Here is a 17994-nt window from a genome sequence, read left to right on the forward strand (position 1 = left end):
TGCCCAGAACTGGACACAGTACTCCAGGTGTGGTCTGACCAGAGCAGAATACAGTGGCACTATTACTTCCCTTGATCTAGATGCTATACTCCTATTGATGCAGCCCAGAATTGCATTGGCTTTCTTAGCTGCCGTGTCACACTGTTGGCTCATGTCCAGTTTGTGGTCAACCAAGACTCCTAGATCCTTTTCACATGTACTGCTCTCAAGCAGGGTTTGACCTTGTGTGGCTCTTGGGTTGTAATTGCTGGCACATAGTGGGTGGGGCAGCTAGGGAGCTTGGAGAGGGGCTTTAACCCTCAGCCCTCACCATCCATCACTCTGGTCAGCATCCTGTAAATCTATCCCTGCTTCTTTACAATGGAAGGAAATCTCTTATGGGCACTGGTGAGAGCTTTCCTCTCAATGTGCGTGGCTGGTGCTGGGAAAGGGGGAATTCGGATCAGGATCATAGCATGAGCAAAGGGTGTTAGCTCACCTTCCTGAGACAACATCCCCCTTTGCACCTATTTCCTTCTTTTAAAAAATCAGCCACACAAGTCCAAATGTACTATCTAGATTAGCCCTAGCCTGGAGGCTATGGAAGCATGCATCACTGAGGCCACTCTATATCTGCCAAGGCTGCTTAACCAGCCTAAGCCGGTAAAAAAAGTGTTCTGTGCCACAGAGGAAACTTGTGCCACTGGTGACAAAATGCGGTTCAAGAAGCACCCTGAAACCATAAACTTGTTCCTCCGGAGGGAATGCAACCCCATCAAAAGTGGGATGAATACCACTCCCCTTGGCAGACAAGCCACTCACCAAGAGTGACTCTGGTCTCATCTACATTGAGCCTCAGTTTCTTGGCTCACATCCAGTCCATGACTGTGCTGAAGAAGCACTTGTTCAGCACTTCCTCAAAGCAGATGGAATTAGATGAATTGGGCTTCCTGCCTCACCTGTCAAAGAGAACTGGAGCTGAGGGTTATCTGCTTATTGATGACTCCTGGTGGCAAATCTCTGGGTGACGTCACTCAGTCGTTTCATGTAGATGTTGAAAAGCACAAGGAACAAGACTGAAACCCATAGCACAAATGCTCAAGCACTACATTCTGACATAAGCTATCCAAGTAGCAGTGGAATCATTGTAAAATTGTGCCTCTAATTCTCAGTCCAGACAGTCTGTCCAGACTGAGAGGTCAAGAAGAATAAACAAGGCAGCACTCCTCCTTTCTCCTGGCATAAGTCATCCATCAGGGTGACTGAAGTAGATCCAGAAAATCAGTTGGCACCAGGTCTGTCTTGAAACTTTTTCTTAAAGAACAATGCCAAGTAGCCATTGCATCCCATTAGGCAATGGGATTTCAGACTCCCTGTTGGTTAGAATACTCCTACAATGGGCCTACAAGTTCAGGGAGCCCAGTAAATCTATTCAAATGAAAGCTGGATCAAATTGCCTTTCGTGCAATTACATGAATTCAGAGATGCATGGAGGGTGGTTGGCTGTGGAAGGCAGGAACATAAAGTACCGTATTTTTTGCTCTATAAGACTCACTTTTTCCCTCCTAGAAAGTAAGGGGAAATGTGTGTGCATCTTATGGAGCGAATGCAGGCTGCGCAGCTATCCCAGAAGCCAGAACAGCAAGAGGGATTGCTGCTTTCACTGCGTAGCGATCCCTCTTGCTGTTCTGCCTTCTGAGATTCAGAATATTTTTTTTATTGTTTTCCTCCTTCCAAAACTAGGTGCATCTTGTGGTCTGGTGCGTCTTATAGACCGAAAAATACGGTACATGTGACAAAAAAATTATTTTGAGGAAAAAGTGGAATGCCTTACATTTTCTTCTGGTGGGTCTAGTGGGAATCTTGCTCCTTGGTTTTTTACTATGTTCAGCAGTCTCACAATAATTAGTATTGCAATATATCTATGAGGAGTGCGCCTTCCAAGAAAAGCAGCCCATAAAACCTTAAAATGGCTCTGGTTAACATTAAAAAATGAAAACAAGTGTTTTTTCTCCCCCCCCCCCAATATGTGTGTGTGTGTGTGTAAATTTTCTGTTTTACAATTTAAAATACTCATTTAAGCATCCTTAAAATATCAATGACTTCCCTTCTCTTTCCATGGTTCATTTTGCATATCATAAATCCCTGCATTTACAAAAACTAAACCACTCAGTATTCCATTATTACATCCATCAAAACTTATTCATACTGTTGAATTTATCTTAATGCTGCCAACATTTTCAAGTGTATACAATTTACCCCTACGTACAGTTCAATAAACATTTTCCAATCTTCTCTAAACGTATGTTCTTGTTTTCTCATTCTATTTGTTACGTAAGTCTGCAAGCTGTGCATATTCTGTCAGCTTAAGTTGCCGTTCTTTTTTAGTTGGGGCCTTGCTCGTTTTCCATTTTTGAGCTAACAAAACACAGGCCGCAGCAAGAGTGGTTTTTTCAAGCAAGACGAGGAAAGGGCTGCAGGAAATCCTATATAGTAATTGAACCAAGGGTGCATATTGTTGTTGTTGTTTAGTCGTGTCTGACTCTTCGTGACCCCATGGACCAGAGCATGCCAGGCACTTCTGTCTTCCACTGCCTCCCACAGTTTGGTCAAACTCATGCTGGTAGCTTCGAGAACACTATCCAACCAAGGGTGCATATACACCATACATTTAAAGCACACAGCTTCCTCCAAAGAATCATGGGAACTGTAGTTTATTCCTCACAGAGCTTCAATTCCCAACACCCTTATCAAACTACAGTTTCCAAGATTCTTTAGGGGATTCCGTGTACTTTAAATATGCATTAAATCATGTGTGGTGAAGTCTGCAGCCTTAGATTCCACACCAAGTTTTCTTCCACTGCTGGGCCTACCATTCCTTTGGGTTGGAGCGGGGAGGACCTGAGCAACCTCGTCAGACCATCAAGTCACCCAGATAGAGAAAATTTCCACCCTGAACTGCGTAAACTAAGATGCTAACCAAAAATACTCAAGCACCTTGTTACATGTTCAAATCTGGTTGGGCAGACAGGCATCTTTTGCCTGGAGCTTCAGGAGTGGAGTGGGTCAAGCCAGGGCGACAGCTGGCAGTAGGGGGATTTACCTAGGGTATTACTAAACACCCTGGGTAAATTGAGAAACACAAGCTAATTCTGGAGTCCTAATCCTCTTCCTTCCCCCAGCTGGAGTGAGGCATGTCAGTCACGCAGTGGGGACCCAGCTACTTGCCTAGAGCGCTTCCACGGCTGGCTCTGCAGAGGATGTAGAGAGCCTGACCATGGGTGAAGTGCAAAAGGTGAGTGAATTCTGATCCTGTAACAAATACTGGGGGGGGGGGGTTAGCATTCACAGAATGACTCTTTCGGCATCTACTCTCTGGCAGGACTTGCTATCAGTCTGCTCCCCAGAACTGGTTCTACAGACCCACCATGATTACTATCTACACTTAATATCTGCAACATGGGGGCTGCAACAATGTGTTGTGGCTGTTCACTGTTTCAGTCAGCCATGCCTCCCACAGCAATATTCCCTTCTGTTCCTCCGTTGCCTGCTTCCCCCCCTCCCCAACCCCTACCGAAAGTCAGCCAGAATTCTGTGCCTGCTGCACCATCTGTCCTCACTGGGCTGTTCTGGGGATCTCCATCACCAATTCCAAAATATTTCCGGTACTTCTGTAAACCTTGAGGTTCCTGCCGATAATCTCTCTTTTGTTCATGGATGGCACCATTTTGGCTACATGAGCAACAGCACTCAACCTCTCAACACAACACAAATGGAATGGTAACCAGAAGCTGCAGAATGCAACCCTGGTGCCCATGGTGGAGGCTGGTGGGACCCTTCATGTGTGAGAGGAGCAGGGAAAATGAGGGTGGTCAAAACATGGCTATTAAATAATCTAAGGCCTGTGAAAGTGTGGGGGAGCTGACTGTTATTATGGTGACTATTTTATTATTGGGCTGTCAGTATGCTTTTTATTATGTTTTTATCACTGATGTTCTATAAAGTATTTTTAATGTTCTACATAGCCTTGATAAACGATAGTATATAAATTGTTGTTGTTGTGAATGGTATATAAATTGTTTTTGTTGTTATTTTATTTGTTCCCCATCCATCTGACTGGGTTGCCCACACATTCTCAAGCAACTTACATAAAAACATAATAAAACATTACATAATGATCATCATCACAAATTGAGAAAGCTGAACTTTGAGATGTTTCTCTGAAGCTGGTAAAATGGCCCCATTGTCAGCTCTGAAGCCTGGTGGGTAAAATCAAGTGACTGTCTAAGGATGAAGGCTCTAAAAACATGGTGGGCCCTCTCTAGGAGGCAACAGCTAGAATAAAGATCCCAGCCAGTAAATGCTGCTTTTGCGCCTAGGGCCTTCTCTCTGTCATCCAGAAGCTTAAAGGCTCTGAAGAGCAGGAGTTGCGAATTGTCCTCCTCGGGCTGGACAATGCCGGAAAGACTACTTTGCTCAAGAGCCTGGCATCGGAAGAAGTCAGCACCATTACCCCCACACAGGTAAGCACAGCGGCAAAGGAGATCAGCACCGAGGGATTGGGATGGGGTGTGCAGCAAGGAGGAATTGGATAACCAGTTACATAAAGTCAGTGGAGCAGATTGGCAGTCCGGATCCTAACCAACCCCCTGCTGTTATGCTCCTCTCATCCCCACAGTGTGGAGCTCAGACACACCAGCAATAGAACTTGGCTCTCTCAGAGCAACCCATCCCCTGTGCTTTTCAGGCAAGCCTTGTAACTAAGACATTGCGTTGGGACGAGGGAAAAGGAGTTGCTTTTATGTTCTTGTCACCAACTGGGCCCCATGCAAATTCTGTGTAGTTTGCAGCAGAGCAACAGGGTGGGGATTCTTCGGCATGCGGCCCCTACTATGCCTCTCCCCTACCCACCTCTTCTGATTCCTTTTGTGAAGGGATTCAACATCAAAAGTGTCCACTCTCATGGCTTCAAGCTCAATGTCTGGGACATAGGAGGGCAGCGGGCAATCCGGGCCTATTGGAAGAAGTACCTGGGCAGCACAGACCTTCTGGTGAGTGTGGGGCTGAGCCCCTAAAACTGCCTTTGTAGAAATTTGTCTGCCGGAACTACACAAGTTACCAAATTAAGGCAAGGCTAGCCCTAATATCCAGGGTCCTTCAGACAGCCTTTTCACTGTACATTCATGACGGCTTGTGTTCATCATGGTATGGGAACAGGGGATGGCTGCACACGATCCCATGTTCAATACTGTTACATCTGCAAAAGATTTGGGGTGGATATACTGCTTTGTTTCCAATCGATACATGTCCCGTAGCTGAAAGCCTTTAACTTTTCATGCTACAAATGTTCCAGATTTGGTGTGGTTTTTTTGGTCCTACTTTTGTTCTGTTGTAATGCAAACATTCGCCTCCAGGTGGCGATAGTGTGGTAGCACTGAGCAAGCATCACAGAACAACGAATAAAGTGGAATGATGTGTGAATGCTCAAGCATAAATCCACCTCTCATGTGTTATTATTGTATCAATGACATGTTGCACATGCAATGGAACCACCAATCTGGAAGGCCTTAGGCAGTGCCAGCTGACCGGCCTCAGATTCCAGAATTTAGAAGGTATTATCAGAGGACAACTAACTGTTATTTTATTTACTTCATTATTATACTTCTACAGCCGCAATGTGTGTGGGGGGGTGGGGGGTAGGGCACCATTTGGATTTCATACCTTAAAAAGCAAGATGTCTTGGGGCTGCCTTAAAAGAACCAAAAAGCTTTAGGAGCTGATAAGAGGAGCTGGGACCAAAGGAATAATGCTGGGCTGTAAATGATTCCCTTCTTTTCCTCGTTGCAGATCTATGTTATTGACAGTGCTGACCAGAAACGCTTTGAGGAGACTGGGCAGGTAGGACAGACAGTTTACCTCCTCCAATCCCATAATTCTACCTATGACAGGAATTTGGTAATCTGGACTGTGGAGAACTGCACACCTGGGAATGAGTGTTGTGAGGGGTGAAAATGTTGTCAAATAATAGCAGAGTCGAGAAGTAGAACCCATTGTTCAGGTTGCTTGTTTGGTGTCTTAACCTCACATCTCCTTCTCCTTACCCCCTTTAGCTTAACGGGTTCAGAAGGTAGGGATCATGGGAGAATCAACTGGATTATGACCACCACCATCATCAGACGGCCACCCTGTGCTCATAGCAGTTAACAAGGAACAGCTATGACACATCCCTTGAAGGACAAGGCCCTACCCCTCTGGGCTTACCATTCAAAAAAGGAGTTTGTGAAACAGAGTACATTACAAGTACTAGTTCTAGGTAGAGGTGATGACAATTTGTGCCTGAATGCCACAGCTAGCAATGTAACCTCCTCTGGGTGGGTCTTTATGTAACTTCAAACAATGAGCCTGTTCAGAATCCACTGCGTTCTCTTTATCTTTGGCAGGAGTTGTCCGAACTAGTGGAAGATGAGAATCTCACGGGTGTCCCATTGTTGGTGTTTGCTAACAAGCAGGATCTAGCAACAGCATCCCCCGCAGCAGAGATTGCTGAAGGGCTCAACCTGCACACATACCGAGACCGGCCATGGCAAATCCAAGCTTGTTCAGCCCTATCTGGTGAAGGCATTCAGGTATGAAGGGGTGTGTTGTGTCTGTGAGATAACGTGGCACGTCGTGAAGTTCTGTAGGGAATGGGAAAGGGAGATGCTCATGGCTGGAATCAGAGCCCAGAAAGTGCTGCCAATCACTGTCTCTCTTTTATCTACCTAGGATGGGATGAACTGGATTTGCAGCGAGATCACAAGTCGGAAAAAATGAAAATGCTGAGCACAGGAATGGATTTTCATATCTACAGAATCCCCAGAGGCCACAGCCTCAGTCTTAGTGGTGCACAAAAGTTCATAGCAGAAGGACCTGGCCCAAGATTCAAAGATGAGAAAGGATGTTGAACTGAAATGATTTCCGGAGTTTTCTGAAATATCTGACCTAATAAGTAAATCTCCTCCTGCAAGCATACCATAATAAGGGATGCAACGCTAGATTTTTGAAAATCATCCTGGAACTATAATTGTGATCATGTCACAAAATGGCGAAAATGAACTTAAAGCAAAAGATCCATATTCTCACTGGACAGATACTGACTATGGACTCTGCAAACAACCTGGTATGATAAGCTCACCTTACTAATGTACTAGATACACCCATTACTTTCAGATAAGCTGTACAAAACGTTTGCACTTGGCCATCACTGGACTCCATGAATGAATTCTACAGCTTCCAGCCTTGCACTTCTATTTACATTCCCTTTTGCATTTACTGATGACAGCAAAAGTTCTCTAAGGCTAAATAGCTTTACAATTTCCTTCATTCCTAACTGGGCCACAAAATCTACAGGAAACAAGCCAGGCACACAGATCTCTAGGGTAAACATTTTTCCCTGTGTTAATACCCTCTCCTGTAGAACTGACCTGGAAGAGCTGCTGCAGAAAAGAATCCCTGAAAATTGTGGGGTGGAACTATGTGCGATTCCTGAGCCTCCTACAAAAGATAGAGAAAAATTAGACTGACCACTTCTCTGGACTGGAAAACAAAAGCACCACCCTGCCAAAGTTTTATCTACCCATGAAGATCTTTGTAGGGGAAAGCAGGGGGAAAGACTGCACACCCTAAACGTGAATATGCTCCTGCTCATTTAGGAACTCCCATTAGACCCTGTCCAGAGGTGGAGCCATAACAGGGGCAATTTTGTTTCAGTGAAGTGGCCTGTAGCCTCTAGGCTGGTAATTTCTGAATTCTTGGTTCAAAAGATGGGTTAACTGAGACATCTTTCTCACTGCTATATTGGAGTTGTTTGTCTTCAATACCAGGATACACAGATCAAATGAGGGGGACTCTGGTTGTTTCCACACTAGCCATTTTCTTTGATTGTACATCAAGCAAACTCTGCTTTTATGGTGTTATCACTAGTGCCAACCCATTGCACATCAGGGTTTTCTGTGTTCCATCTTCTTCCATTCCTGGTTTGTGGTGATATTTTTTGTCTCAAAATGCAGTTCCTGCACTAATGGAACTAAAATATCCCTGAGGTTTCTAAGGGCTACCGTCCATTTAGTCAATAGATTACTCCTTGCTCATTTGAAAATGGCTAGTTGCTCTTGCTCACTCCTGGCCAAGGAATTCCTGGAAGTAAACCACACTAAATTCAATAGGACATATTTCTTTGTAGACATGATTATGATAGTGTTGTTAGCCCTTAATTAGTCAGTTCTTGTTTCCTGGAAAGGAGCTTTAATTGCTGTCCAAGCAATAGCTCGTTACATTTTACTTTTTTATTCTGCTATTGTAATTGTACCAATAATTAGAAGAAGAAATTGCTGTGGCTTCAAAAAAGGAAATCAATTAAAACCATTTAAAGGAACGGGAACTAATTAAGGGTAAGTTCTCTGGGCCCCTGCTACTAGAGAACAAGAAGCAACTAATTGGCTATTTTAAAAGAAAGTGGCAGGGAGAAACCTATTCATTAAAGGTACAGTTGCAGGGGAACGTCCCTCTAAGTGAAGATACGATAGGATCTTGCCAGATTTTTATGGACAATATAGCACTATGTCAAGTGCTGTGTGGAACCATAATTTTTATTTCTGCTTCCAGCTGACTGTAGTTAAGTAATGCCTTGTGTAGTTAAGTAAAGTACTAGTGTCAAATCAACTTCTAGCTGAAACGACAATGAAATGAGGACAGTTCAAAACTAACCAAGGGAAAGGCACATAGATACATACTGTTATGAGTTTGATTGGGGAGGAAGTAGACTGTATGTGAGTTCCTTCTATCTCTTGGATCCAGCAAGTGTTAAAATATAAGCCAAGCTGGCTTCCTGGCTGAGGTGATAGCCTGGGTTATGGGCCATTAAGGGAAACAAAGGAAAGGGGCTCTGTGTGAGACAGCACATGAGTACCCCCCCCCCAGCTTGTGGTTAGTTAAAAGGATGAAGCCAGAGTTTAGAGTTGAGTTGCAGTGATGTGAGTTAGAGAGTAAAGCAGCAAGCTGGGAGAAGACAGAGAGACAGAGCAATGTTGGATGTCTGTAAACTCCAAGGCTGTGGCTATGGGAGAAACAAGAGCCTTTTGGGATGTTAATGCTGTGAACCCCTCCTTTGTAGGCTAAGATTGTATATATGTGTAAATAAACTGTATATCCTAAAGGCACCACAGTCTCCACTCGGCCTCATTCCCAAAACGAAACACGAACCCTGGGTAAGTGCCTGGAATCTCGCAACTCTCGGAGATTTGGGTGGTGTGCAACAATACATTAGCATCCTATTGGAACAACAAAAGAGGCACAGTCACATGTAGCTCAGTGCCGGATGCAAAGTAATGTTGTTTGGATGGTCAGCCAACCTAAGTTGTGAAAAAAGAGCAAACCAAATTAGGAGGACTCAGCCTGTCCTCCAGTTTGCGGATGAAGTCATTTGTATTCCTTTGGACTTGGATGCCACATTCAGTTACTGAGAAGATCAGGGGTGCCAACTTGAATAAAAGATTGTGGGGGCCCAGGTAAGCCCCGCCCTGCACAATCGATCACATGACACAGTTCAAACACACCATTTGAAAGGAATGCCCATCAACTTTTGGGGGGCCTGCAAGTATTTTATTGTGGGGGCCAAAGCCCCCACAGCCTCTAAGAGTTGGCTCCTTTGGAGAGGATTGTGGCTAGATCTAGGATTCTGACAAGATGCGAGCCCCACCACTTGTGGTTTTGACACATATCTTTGAGAGGGGAGTTGTCTTGTTTCACAGGAGATGTTAAATGCTTCCTTAAGGGAGGGAGAGACACCCCCTCCTGCCTTAGAAGAGCCTCTCCTAAAAAAAACCCCAAAAAAACAAGAACCCAAAAGACATAGAATCCAGTTTAAAGTTGAGCAAGGTGTTAGAGAAGACACGAGTTATTGAGTGGTAGGCATTCCCAAGACCCTTTTACGGCTTCTCACTGGGCTGGGGGCCTGGAAGTTGCTTTGGTTGCCCTCGTGGACAGCTGTGCTGGGAAATGAAGCTGCGGGTGGGGCATCCCTGAGGATTGCCCTGGAGCTCTAAGCAGGCTTTAGGACCACCCACTCCTCAATTCAGTGTTATTCCCTTACTCAACCAGGAGGAAAGCGGAGGGAAGAAGTCCGCCGAGAAACAGCTCACAACCACCTTGCTAGGTAGTCCATTGCTAACAACCCCCATCAGGTACTGCTGAGGCTGAGAACGAGCAGTGCAGCGTCTGATGTTTCCGGGGTGGGGGCAGGAGAGGAGGAGGAGCGACTTCTAACTGCCCCGCTCCAACCACTCGCAAGCCGACACGTTGCGCTCTCAGAACCCCGGAATGCGGTAGCAGGAGGATACGTTTCACTCTTCACTTTTCCTATCTCTACAGCCGCTGGGGGGCGGAGTTCCGGCCTACAGAGACCGGAGAGTTTCCGACGTCGATGGTTTTGGTTGCCTTGGTTCCCTTTCCTTTTTACCTCCGGGCGAAGGGTCGACCGGAAGCAGGAAGAAGAAGGGCAGGAGGGAGTAGGATGGTCGTGGGTCGGGGAGGCGGTGGATCCGCGAGGTGCCTGCGGGGGTCGGCGGCCGCCATGGCGCTGCCGCCCCTGCTCTTCCTCCAGCTCCTCCTGGCCGTGTCGGTGCCTCGAGGGGCTGCGGAGCTCACAGACGGCAACAGCGAGCACCTGAAAAGAGAGCACTCGCTTATCAAGCCTTACCAGGGTGCGTGGGGTGGGCAGGGGCTGCTGCCCCCCGACTCTTCCGCCCCTTCCTTCTCGCCCGCCTTTCTGCATCCTGGCTGCCCCTGGTTAACGTTCAGGTCGCCTTGGGCCAAGGGGAAGACTTGGTTTTGACACTTCAGGAAGTAGAGAGGAAAACCAAAGGGCCGCGGTGACAGTACTGTTCGTTTTGCACACATTCTTGAAGGACCCTCATAAATAACCAGGCGGGACCTTTCTGTGCCCAGGACAGCCCCTTCAGTTTGAAGGCCAGGAGGGGCAGGGCGGGGGTCGATTGGAGGCTGTGGTTTGTGTAATACGCAGATCCAGAGGAAAGCCCCAGTTGCCTGGTAAATAATATATTATAAATTAGTACAGTCATGTCCATCAAGTTGCCATCAGTTTATGCTGATTATTCATGGCCAAAGAATGGGGAGAACAAGTGAACACAGTTCCCATCCTTTTTGTGAGGTGGTGGTTTTGTGCCTAGTCTGTAAGTTCTGGTTTCCATGGTATCTTCTTTGTTTTAGGGGTTGGCTCCAGTTCAATGCCCCTCTGGGATTTCCAGGGGAGTACAATGCTGACCAGCCAGTATGTTCGATTGACCCCTGATGAGCGCAGCAAGGAGGGTTCAATCTGGAACCGAGTGGTGAGTGTGCTTCTGCATGGAAAAAGTGGTGGTGGGATGAGACTAGCAGTGATCGTGCCTACTTAGCAATACCCAAAGTGTGAATCATTCTCAAAAGTGCTTAGTGCTACTATATTCTGTCTTCTAGCCCTGCTTCCTAAAGGATTGGGAGCTCCATGTCCATTTCAAGATCCATGGAATAGGCAAAAAAAATCTGCACGGAGATGGTTTTGCTCTGTGGTATACTCGGGAGCGCCTTACTGCAGGTACTGAAGTGGGTTGAATAGTCAGGGTGGTATCCCACTGTGATGAATTCTGGGCCCCCAAATGCAGTTATAAGTGGATAGTTTCTGAGCTAAGTTGCTTAAATTAGCATAGCATTATAAGGTGCAGCAAGTCCTTCTGAGTCCAGTGATATTTATTCCCATATATATATATATATATATATATATATATGTGGAATTGCAGCCTTATGCCTATTCCCATATATATTTGTGTAGAGGGATGTTTTTAAATGGAGAAACATTCAGTCATGTGAGCTCCTACCTGTAGTGGCACAGCCCAGACAGGTTTGCCATCTCAGTGAAAACTAGGCCTTCATAGTAAGCTCTTAAGAATGTTGGGTGAGCACTGCTGCATGGTCTTCTGGGAATACTTAATTACATATCAGCTCATCGTTGCTTGAGAATGTGTGTGCAAATGCTTTATTGTTGTTTCACAACTAGATCTAAATTCTTACATACTTGACATGTTTCTATAGGAGATAATGCATGTGCCATAGTAGAAAAGCTGCTGTTCGAGAAGTTGGGGGACATTCATCATAGTTATATTCTTTGTGCAGAATGTTTGAAAATAATACAACCTTTCTTACAATGTTTGCTGGCAACATTCAAGTGCTTCAAACTGTATGGAAGTAATGATGCTCTCTACAGATTAATCTGTAGAGTTCTGCTAGGCTGGATTATGTTGTTCAGTGGTGCAAGGATGCAGTTCTAGTCACCATACTCTGCTTTGTCCTGCTCAGGCCCTGTCTATGGCAGCAAAGATAACTTTCATGGACTGGCCATCTTCCTGGACACTTACCCAAATGATGAAGCTACAGAGGTAAGTAATGACACACACTGGCTTTGAGGGTTGCTTGTACTTGCAAGCCAAGTACAGTCGTACCTCGGAAGTTGAATGGAATCCCTTTCAGAAGTCCATTTGACTTCCAAAACGTTCGGAAACCAAGGCGTGGTTTCCGATTGGCTGCAGGAAGCTCCTGCAGCCAATCAGAAGCTGTGTAGGACGTTTGAGTTCCAAAGAACTTTTCCAAACTGGAATATTCACTTCTGGGTTTGCTGCATTCGGAAGCCAAAATGTTCGACTCGCAAGGCGTTTGGGATCCAAGGTACAACTTTATGGGGTTTAATATTAACTAACTGGAATTCTCTCACAGACAAGTGGAGCTTCCATATGCATATATGTTTGCTTCACAAGTATTTAGGGTAAGTGCTGGTGTTGACCTTTAAAGCCCTAAATGGCCTCGGCCCAGTATACCTGAAGGAGCGTCTCCACCCCCATCATTCTGCCCGGACGCTGGCGGTTCCCTCATTGCAAGAAGCAAAGCTACAGGGAACCAGGCAGACGGCCTTCTCGGTAGTGGCGCCCGCCCTGTGGAACGCCCTCCCATCAGATGTCAAAGCGATAAATAACTACCTGACATTTAGAAGACATCTTAAGGCAGCCCTGTTCAGGGAAGTTTTTAATCTGTGATATTTTACTGTATTTTTCGTTTCTATGGAAGCCGCCCAGAGTGGCTGGGGAAACCCAGCCAGATGGGCGGGGTGCACATAATAAATTATTGTTATTATTATTATTATTATGATGATGATGATGATGATGATGAGCTACATGCAGATTTAAAACCATGCTACTTTTATTGTGCAGCGTGTGTTTCCATACATCTCTGCCATGGTGAACAATGGATCCCTGACATACGACCATAGCAAAGATGGTCGCTGGACAGAGCTGGCAGGCTGCACAGCTGACATTCGTAATCGGAACCATGACACTTTTTTGGCTATCCGTTACTCCCGGGGACGTCTGACAGTAAGTTGGCTGGGGTACTATGTTGAGTGCATTCTTCATGGGTTGCCTTAGGTGGGGAACCTTTTTGTCCCAGTGGACCAGATTCATATCTTTCTCCCGCAACTCTGTGGGCCAATTTTGACAACTCTCCTTTCAATCATTTGGAAGTACCAAGAATTGAGTTTGCAAAATGCATTGTACAGTGGTTTTCAAGTGCCTGACAACCACCTAGTTGGGTGTTTGGGAAAAGCTATGCAATGGGAATCAACAATGCCTGCAAAGCAGCTTCCAGTAGGTGTTGTTGGGGTAGTCAATGGTCAAGGATGATGAAAGCTGTAATCCACAACATTTGGAGAGGTCCAGTTTGAGGAAGGTAGCAAGATACAAAATATAGAACAGATTGTCTAGACAATATAGTATGGTATGGTTAATTTCTCTTCCTCAGAATTGAAGCTCTAGTGTGCTTGTAAGGTTTTTTATGTGGTTAGGAGAGTGAAATTTGGATTGTTCTTCGCATCCAAGATGTCACTTATTTTGCAGGTGATGACTGACGTGGAAGACAAAAATGAATGGAAAAATTGCTTTGATGTTGCTGGAGTCCGCCTGCCCACTGGTTACTTCTTTGGGGCTTCTGCTGGTACAGGCGATCTATCTGGTAAGGGCTGCTTGCCAAAAAGGTGGAATTGGCTCTGTTGCCTAGATCTGTTATAGGTAAAGTAGAGCCATTTTTAGGTAAAGTAAAGACAATACATTTGTACTATTGAACTGGGTACTATGAGATCTTAAGTCAACTTCCTGGATTAATTAAAAAAAGTCTTCTTTCTCTAAGAGATGGCATTTTAAATAAGCTGTACTACCACATTGCAACTTGATGTCTTTGTTTCCTAGACAATCATGACATCATCTCAATGAAGTTATTTCAGCTGATGGTAGAACATCCACCAGAGGAAGAAAACATTGACTGGACAAAAATTGAGCCTAGTGTCAGCCTTCTCAAGTCACCAAAAGGTGAGTTCTTAGTCCTTTTGCTTTGAATGCTCATGAAGCAAACGGGAGATCGCTCCCTCGTGTGAGGAAGCATCCCCATATCTCTTCAGGGCATGCTAAATGGTCATCATTCACTTTCATGGAGCTGTGCTTGACCCTTGATTAGCTTGAAGCGGTGACTGAAATGAAAATCTTGATCCCTTTTACTAGGGAGAACTTAGGAATCCCAGTGCAATGACAGCTATAATCCTAAACATACGTTCTAGTATTTATGTCCTTCCGAATTCAGTTAAATCCTCTGTGTAAATATTTGTTCATGTGTTATGAACATTTGTAATCTGAAGGTCCCAAGCTGGGATTGTTGTAAAATGCGTTTACTTGAATAGGCATAAAATCTGTATCATGTCGCTGGCTTGAATTTAATTCTGGGTATAATTCTCCAGAAGCTCTCTTCTGCAGCTCAGAATTTTGACAATCTGTAATCCTGTTCCTGCATTCAAACAATGTGTATTTTGTAAAGAAATATGCTATGGTGCATGCTGGAAGCACAAGAGGTCCAGAGGGTGACAACCTGAGAACAGGCCTTTTCTTTAGTGGCTCCCCTCTTTTGGGATGCTCTCCTCAGGGAGGCTTGCCTGGTGCCTTCTTGAATATCTTTAGGACCAGGCAAAAACATTCCTCTTCTCCCAGGCCTTTGGCTAATTAGCCAATCTATGTCCTTTTAAACTGTAGGTGGGGGTTATTGCTTTGTTTGCTAGTTTCTTATGTATTTTTGTGTTTAATATTGTAAACTGTCCTGTGATCCTTGGGATCCTTGGGATCTATACCTGGGAGGTATAGAAATTTAATTAAGTAATAATAATAAAAGTTGGAATTGATTAAAAAAATACTTTAAAATGTGTATAGGTATGCATGTGCCATCCATACCCCAGTGATCCCCATATCTCCACCATCCATGAGTGTAAAGATATGAAGGAAGTTTTAAATTTATTTTTATTATTTTATTATATTTCTATCCCACCCTCTCTCCCCAGGGTGGTAAACATATCCACCATTGGGGGTGGGGATTCTAAAAGCAGTTACAGTTAAAAACATTATTTCATCCTATGGTATCAGAGTTGCCAAGAGCAGTATTCTTCAGTCACTAAATGCCTGGACACACAGGAATGTTTTCAAATTCCTAGTGAATGGCTCACCTCACTAGAGAGGACATTCCACAAATTAGTAGCCACCAATGAAAAGGCCCTGTCATGGGTTAATGCCAACCAGTCTGCCTCTGTGGCTGCACCACTGAGAATAACATTTTATTACTGTTGTCTGAGCATACTTAGAAGCATTCATGTGATCAGGAACCTTGATAACGCAGGGTAGCTGATCACAGGGAGATTTCCAAGTACATTCAGCCAAATATGCTTAGAAGCCCCTTTTCAGGCCTTCTTGCTCCATGCAAGACAGCTGAGGGTGGAACAGAGCAATATTTGAAGACAGGTGGCATGCCTTCTCTTTTCCCTACACACACTGTACATTCTTGGCAGAGCTAGAATCTCAGATATATAAACTAGGCACCAAATGGCTTCTAATAATAGGGTTACATTCACCAAAATAGAATGCCTTGTTGGCATTTTGGGGCCAGGTGGCTTGAGATTCGTATTTTTCAATACGACTTTTTGGTTCTTAAAATTCATTCTGATTGTGCAGATAAAATATAGCAATGCAGGTTGTGTTGTTAGTGTGTGAAAACAGTCAAGATCCAAGATCCTCAGGCGTGCACCACCAGATGATGAGAGATGTCAGGTACCATTCTGGCACCCGGGCATCTTCACTTGGTCACAAGTGGTCAATAGCCAGGTGCAGAATGCGCCTGGCTCCTGGCAAATTTCGACCGCTGATTCTTAGGGATAGTATTAACCCATTTCCTGTCTAGCCTGAGAGTGTGATGTGTGTTGTTGTAAAATCTCTCTCTCTACTTCTCTTTCCCACCTCCTCTCCTTTAGATAACGTGGATGACCCGACAGGAAACTTCCGCAGCGGGCCCTTGACGGGTTGGAAGGTGTTCCTCTTGCTCCTGTGTTCTCTGCTTGGCATCATTGTTTGTGCCGTGGTGGGAGCCGTGGTCTTCCAGAAACGCCAGGAGCGGAACAAGCGATTTTACTAGAGGGGGAAGCAAGCCCACATTCTGGGCATTTGGGAATATTTTTTACAGGGGGGAGGGAGAATTGTATAGACTCTGGCTTCGAAAAGGCTCTTTCAGAGAACTGCACGGATTATTTTCATATCTTTCCCCCCCACCTGGCAGCACAAGCCCGACAACATATGTCAGAACAATCAGGAAGGTAGGGGGAGCACCTTTTCTCTCTTTCTGAATACTATTCAGAGCTGTCAGCCCCTCTTTAACACTTTTTAAAAGGGGGGGGGAAGAACTGTGGTTAGAGGTGGGTTTCCTCCTCTGTGGGGCATGACTCTGCATCCCAGCTAGTATGTGCTGATGTTTCTCTAACAGGGCAATATGTCCAGAGTCCTGCTAACTGCTGGCAGCAATTTTCTTGCCCGTAAGCCGCCTTCAAGGTGGATGTTTTGAACTGAATGTATTTTGTAATCTCACTGGCCCTGGTACTTCCTTTTAGTACCAGCTCTTTCTCTACTGCTGAAAGTGAGACTAATTTACACCAAAACAACTGGTGACTATCAAATGTGATCTCTCCCGCCCCCCCATTTTGGTGATGGAACCTGTGATTGCATTGGTCTGAGAGAGTGGGAACTTGATTTTTTTCCAGTTACTGTGGAGTATATGCCAAAATTTGGTCACAGACATTCAGGTCCTGCTCTGAATCATCGCATTAAACTTCTGAACTAGGTGGTTCTGGTGGTGGGACCTTGCCATAGCCACATAGCTGCGTGTGGATCTGCAAGATGATGGGTGAAAGAGAGGGTGTGTGAAATAAAAGTGGAAAACTGACCTCAGCTGCTGTTTGTCTTAATTTTATGGAGTATGAGTAAGAATGGTGGGTTAATGGGGCCTTTAATGTGATGTAGCCTTGTTGCTTGGGCTCATGTTGGACTTGGTATGTATCACTTCACACTGCAGGTGGTGAATTATTTTCAGTGAATTATTAAAAATGTAGGTGTGTAAGGAGTTCAGTAAGAAAAAGACCCTTATTTCTTAACTGCATTTTTAGGTGCAGAAAGATTTGCAATCTTTTTGCTCACTTCTCAACTCAGTAAGTAAGCTAAGCATTGTTCATGTTTAATAATTGGAAAAGTTGGAGGTTACTTAACATAGATCACTTTCCCTTAAAGAACAAGACTACAGTGGTACCTCAGGTTACATACGCTTCAGGTTACAGATTCCGCTAACCCAGAAATAGTGCTTCAGGTTAAGAACTTTGCTTCAGGATGAGAACAAAAATCATGCTCCAGCGGCGCAGTGGCAGCAGGAGGCCCCGTTAACTAAAGTGGTGCTTCAGGTTAAGAACAGTTTCAGATTAAGTATGGACCTCTGGAACGAATTAAGTACTTAACCTGAGGTACCACTGTAAAATGATTTAAGTAAATAAATGATAAAACGAGTGCATGCCAGCTGCTTATTTCTGTGCTA

At 44.8% G+C, this 17994-nt stretch overlaps 2 protein-coding genes across 2 annotated transcripts; both read left to right on the forward strand.

Annotated features, from left to right (window-relative positions):
• Positions 1–2040: 2040 nt before the first annotated feature.
• Positions 2041–9246, forward strand: LOC309526905 (ADP-ribosylation factor-like protein 3). Its single transcript, XM_082213263.1, has 6 exons — positions 2041–3274; positions 4359–4502; positions 4914–5030; positions 5827–5877; positions 6420–6605; positions 6745–9246. The coding sequence occupies exons 1-6, from the start codon at positions 3257–3259 to the stop codon at positions 6790–6792; spliced, it is 564 nt and encodes a 187-aa protein (XP_082069389.1). The 5' UTR covers positions 2041–3256; the 3' UTR covers positions 6793–9246.
• Positions 9247–10423: 1177 nt separating this feature from the next.
• LMAN2 (lectin, mannose binding 2) lies at positions 10424–17355 on the forward strand. The gene is made up of 8 exons (XM_082213259.1): positions 10424–10718; positions 11245–11363; positions 11491–11608; positions 12367–12446; positions 13272–13433; positions 13953–14067; positions 14301–14420; positions 16394–17355. Exons 1-8 carry the CDS (start codon positions 10439–10441, stop codon positions 16552–16554), a joined length of 1155 nt encoding a protein of 384 aa, XP_082069385.1. The 5' UTR covers positions 10424–10438; the 3' UTR covers positions 16555–17355.
• Positions 17356–17994: the final 639 nt, after the last annotated feature.

The sequence above is a fragment of the Podarcis vaucheri genome, assembly GCF_965113315.1.
Source record: "Podarcis vaucheri genome assembly, chromosome: 2".
Classification (NCBI taxonomy): Eukaryota; Metazoa; Chordata; class Lepidosauria; order Squamata; family Lacertidae; genus Podarcis; species Podarcis vaucheri.

What these genes read in the sequence shown, in the direction of transcription:
- LOC309526905 (XM_082213263.1), top strand. An exon ending in TGGGCAGCACAGACCTTCTG is followed by an intron (nt 5,031 to 5,826) that starts GTGAGTGTGGGG and finishes TCCTCGTTGCAG; the next exon opens with ATCTATGTTATTGACAGTGC. An exon ending in TATCTGGTGAAGGCATTCAG is followed by an intron (nt 6,606 to 6,744) that starts GTATGAAGGGGT and finishes TTATCTACCTAG; the next exon opens with GATGGGATGAACTGGATTTG.
- LMAN2 (XM_082213259.1), top strand. Translation starts at nt 10,439, where the DNA reads ATGGTTTTGGTTGCCTTGGTTCCCTTTCCTTTTTACCTCCGGGCGAAG. An exon ending in GTTCAATCTGGAACCGAGTG is followed by an intron (nt 11,364 to 11,490) that starts GTGAGTGTGCTT and finishes TCTGTCTTCTAG; the next exon opens with CCCTGCTTCCTAAAGGATTG. An exon ending in TGGTACAGGCGATCTATCTG is followed by an intron (nt 14,068 to 14,300) that starts GTAAGGGCTGCT and finishes TTTGTTTCCTAG; the next exon opens with ACAATCATGACATCATCTCA.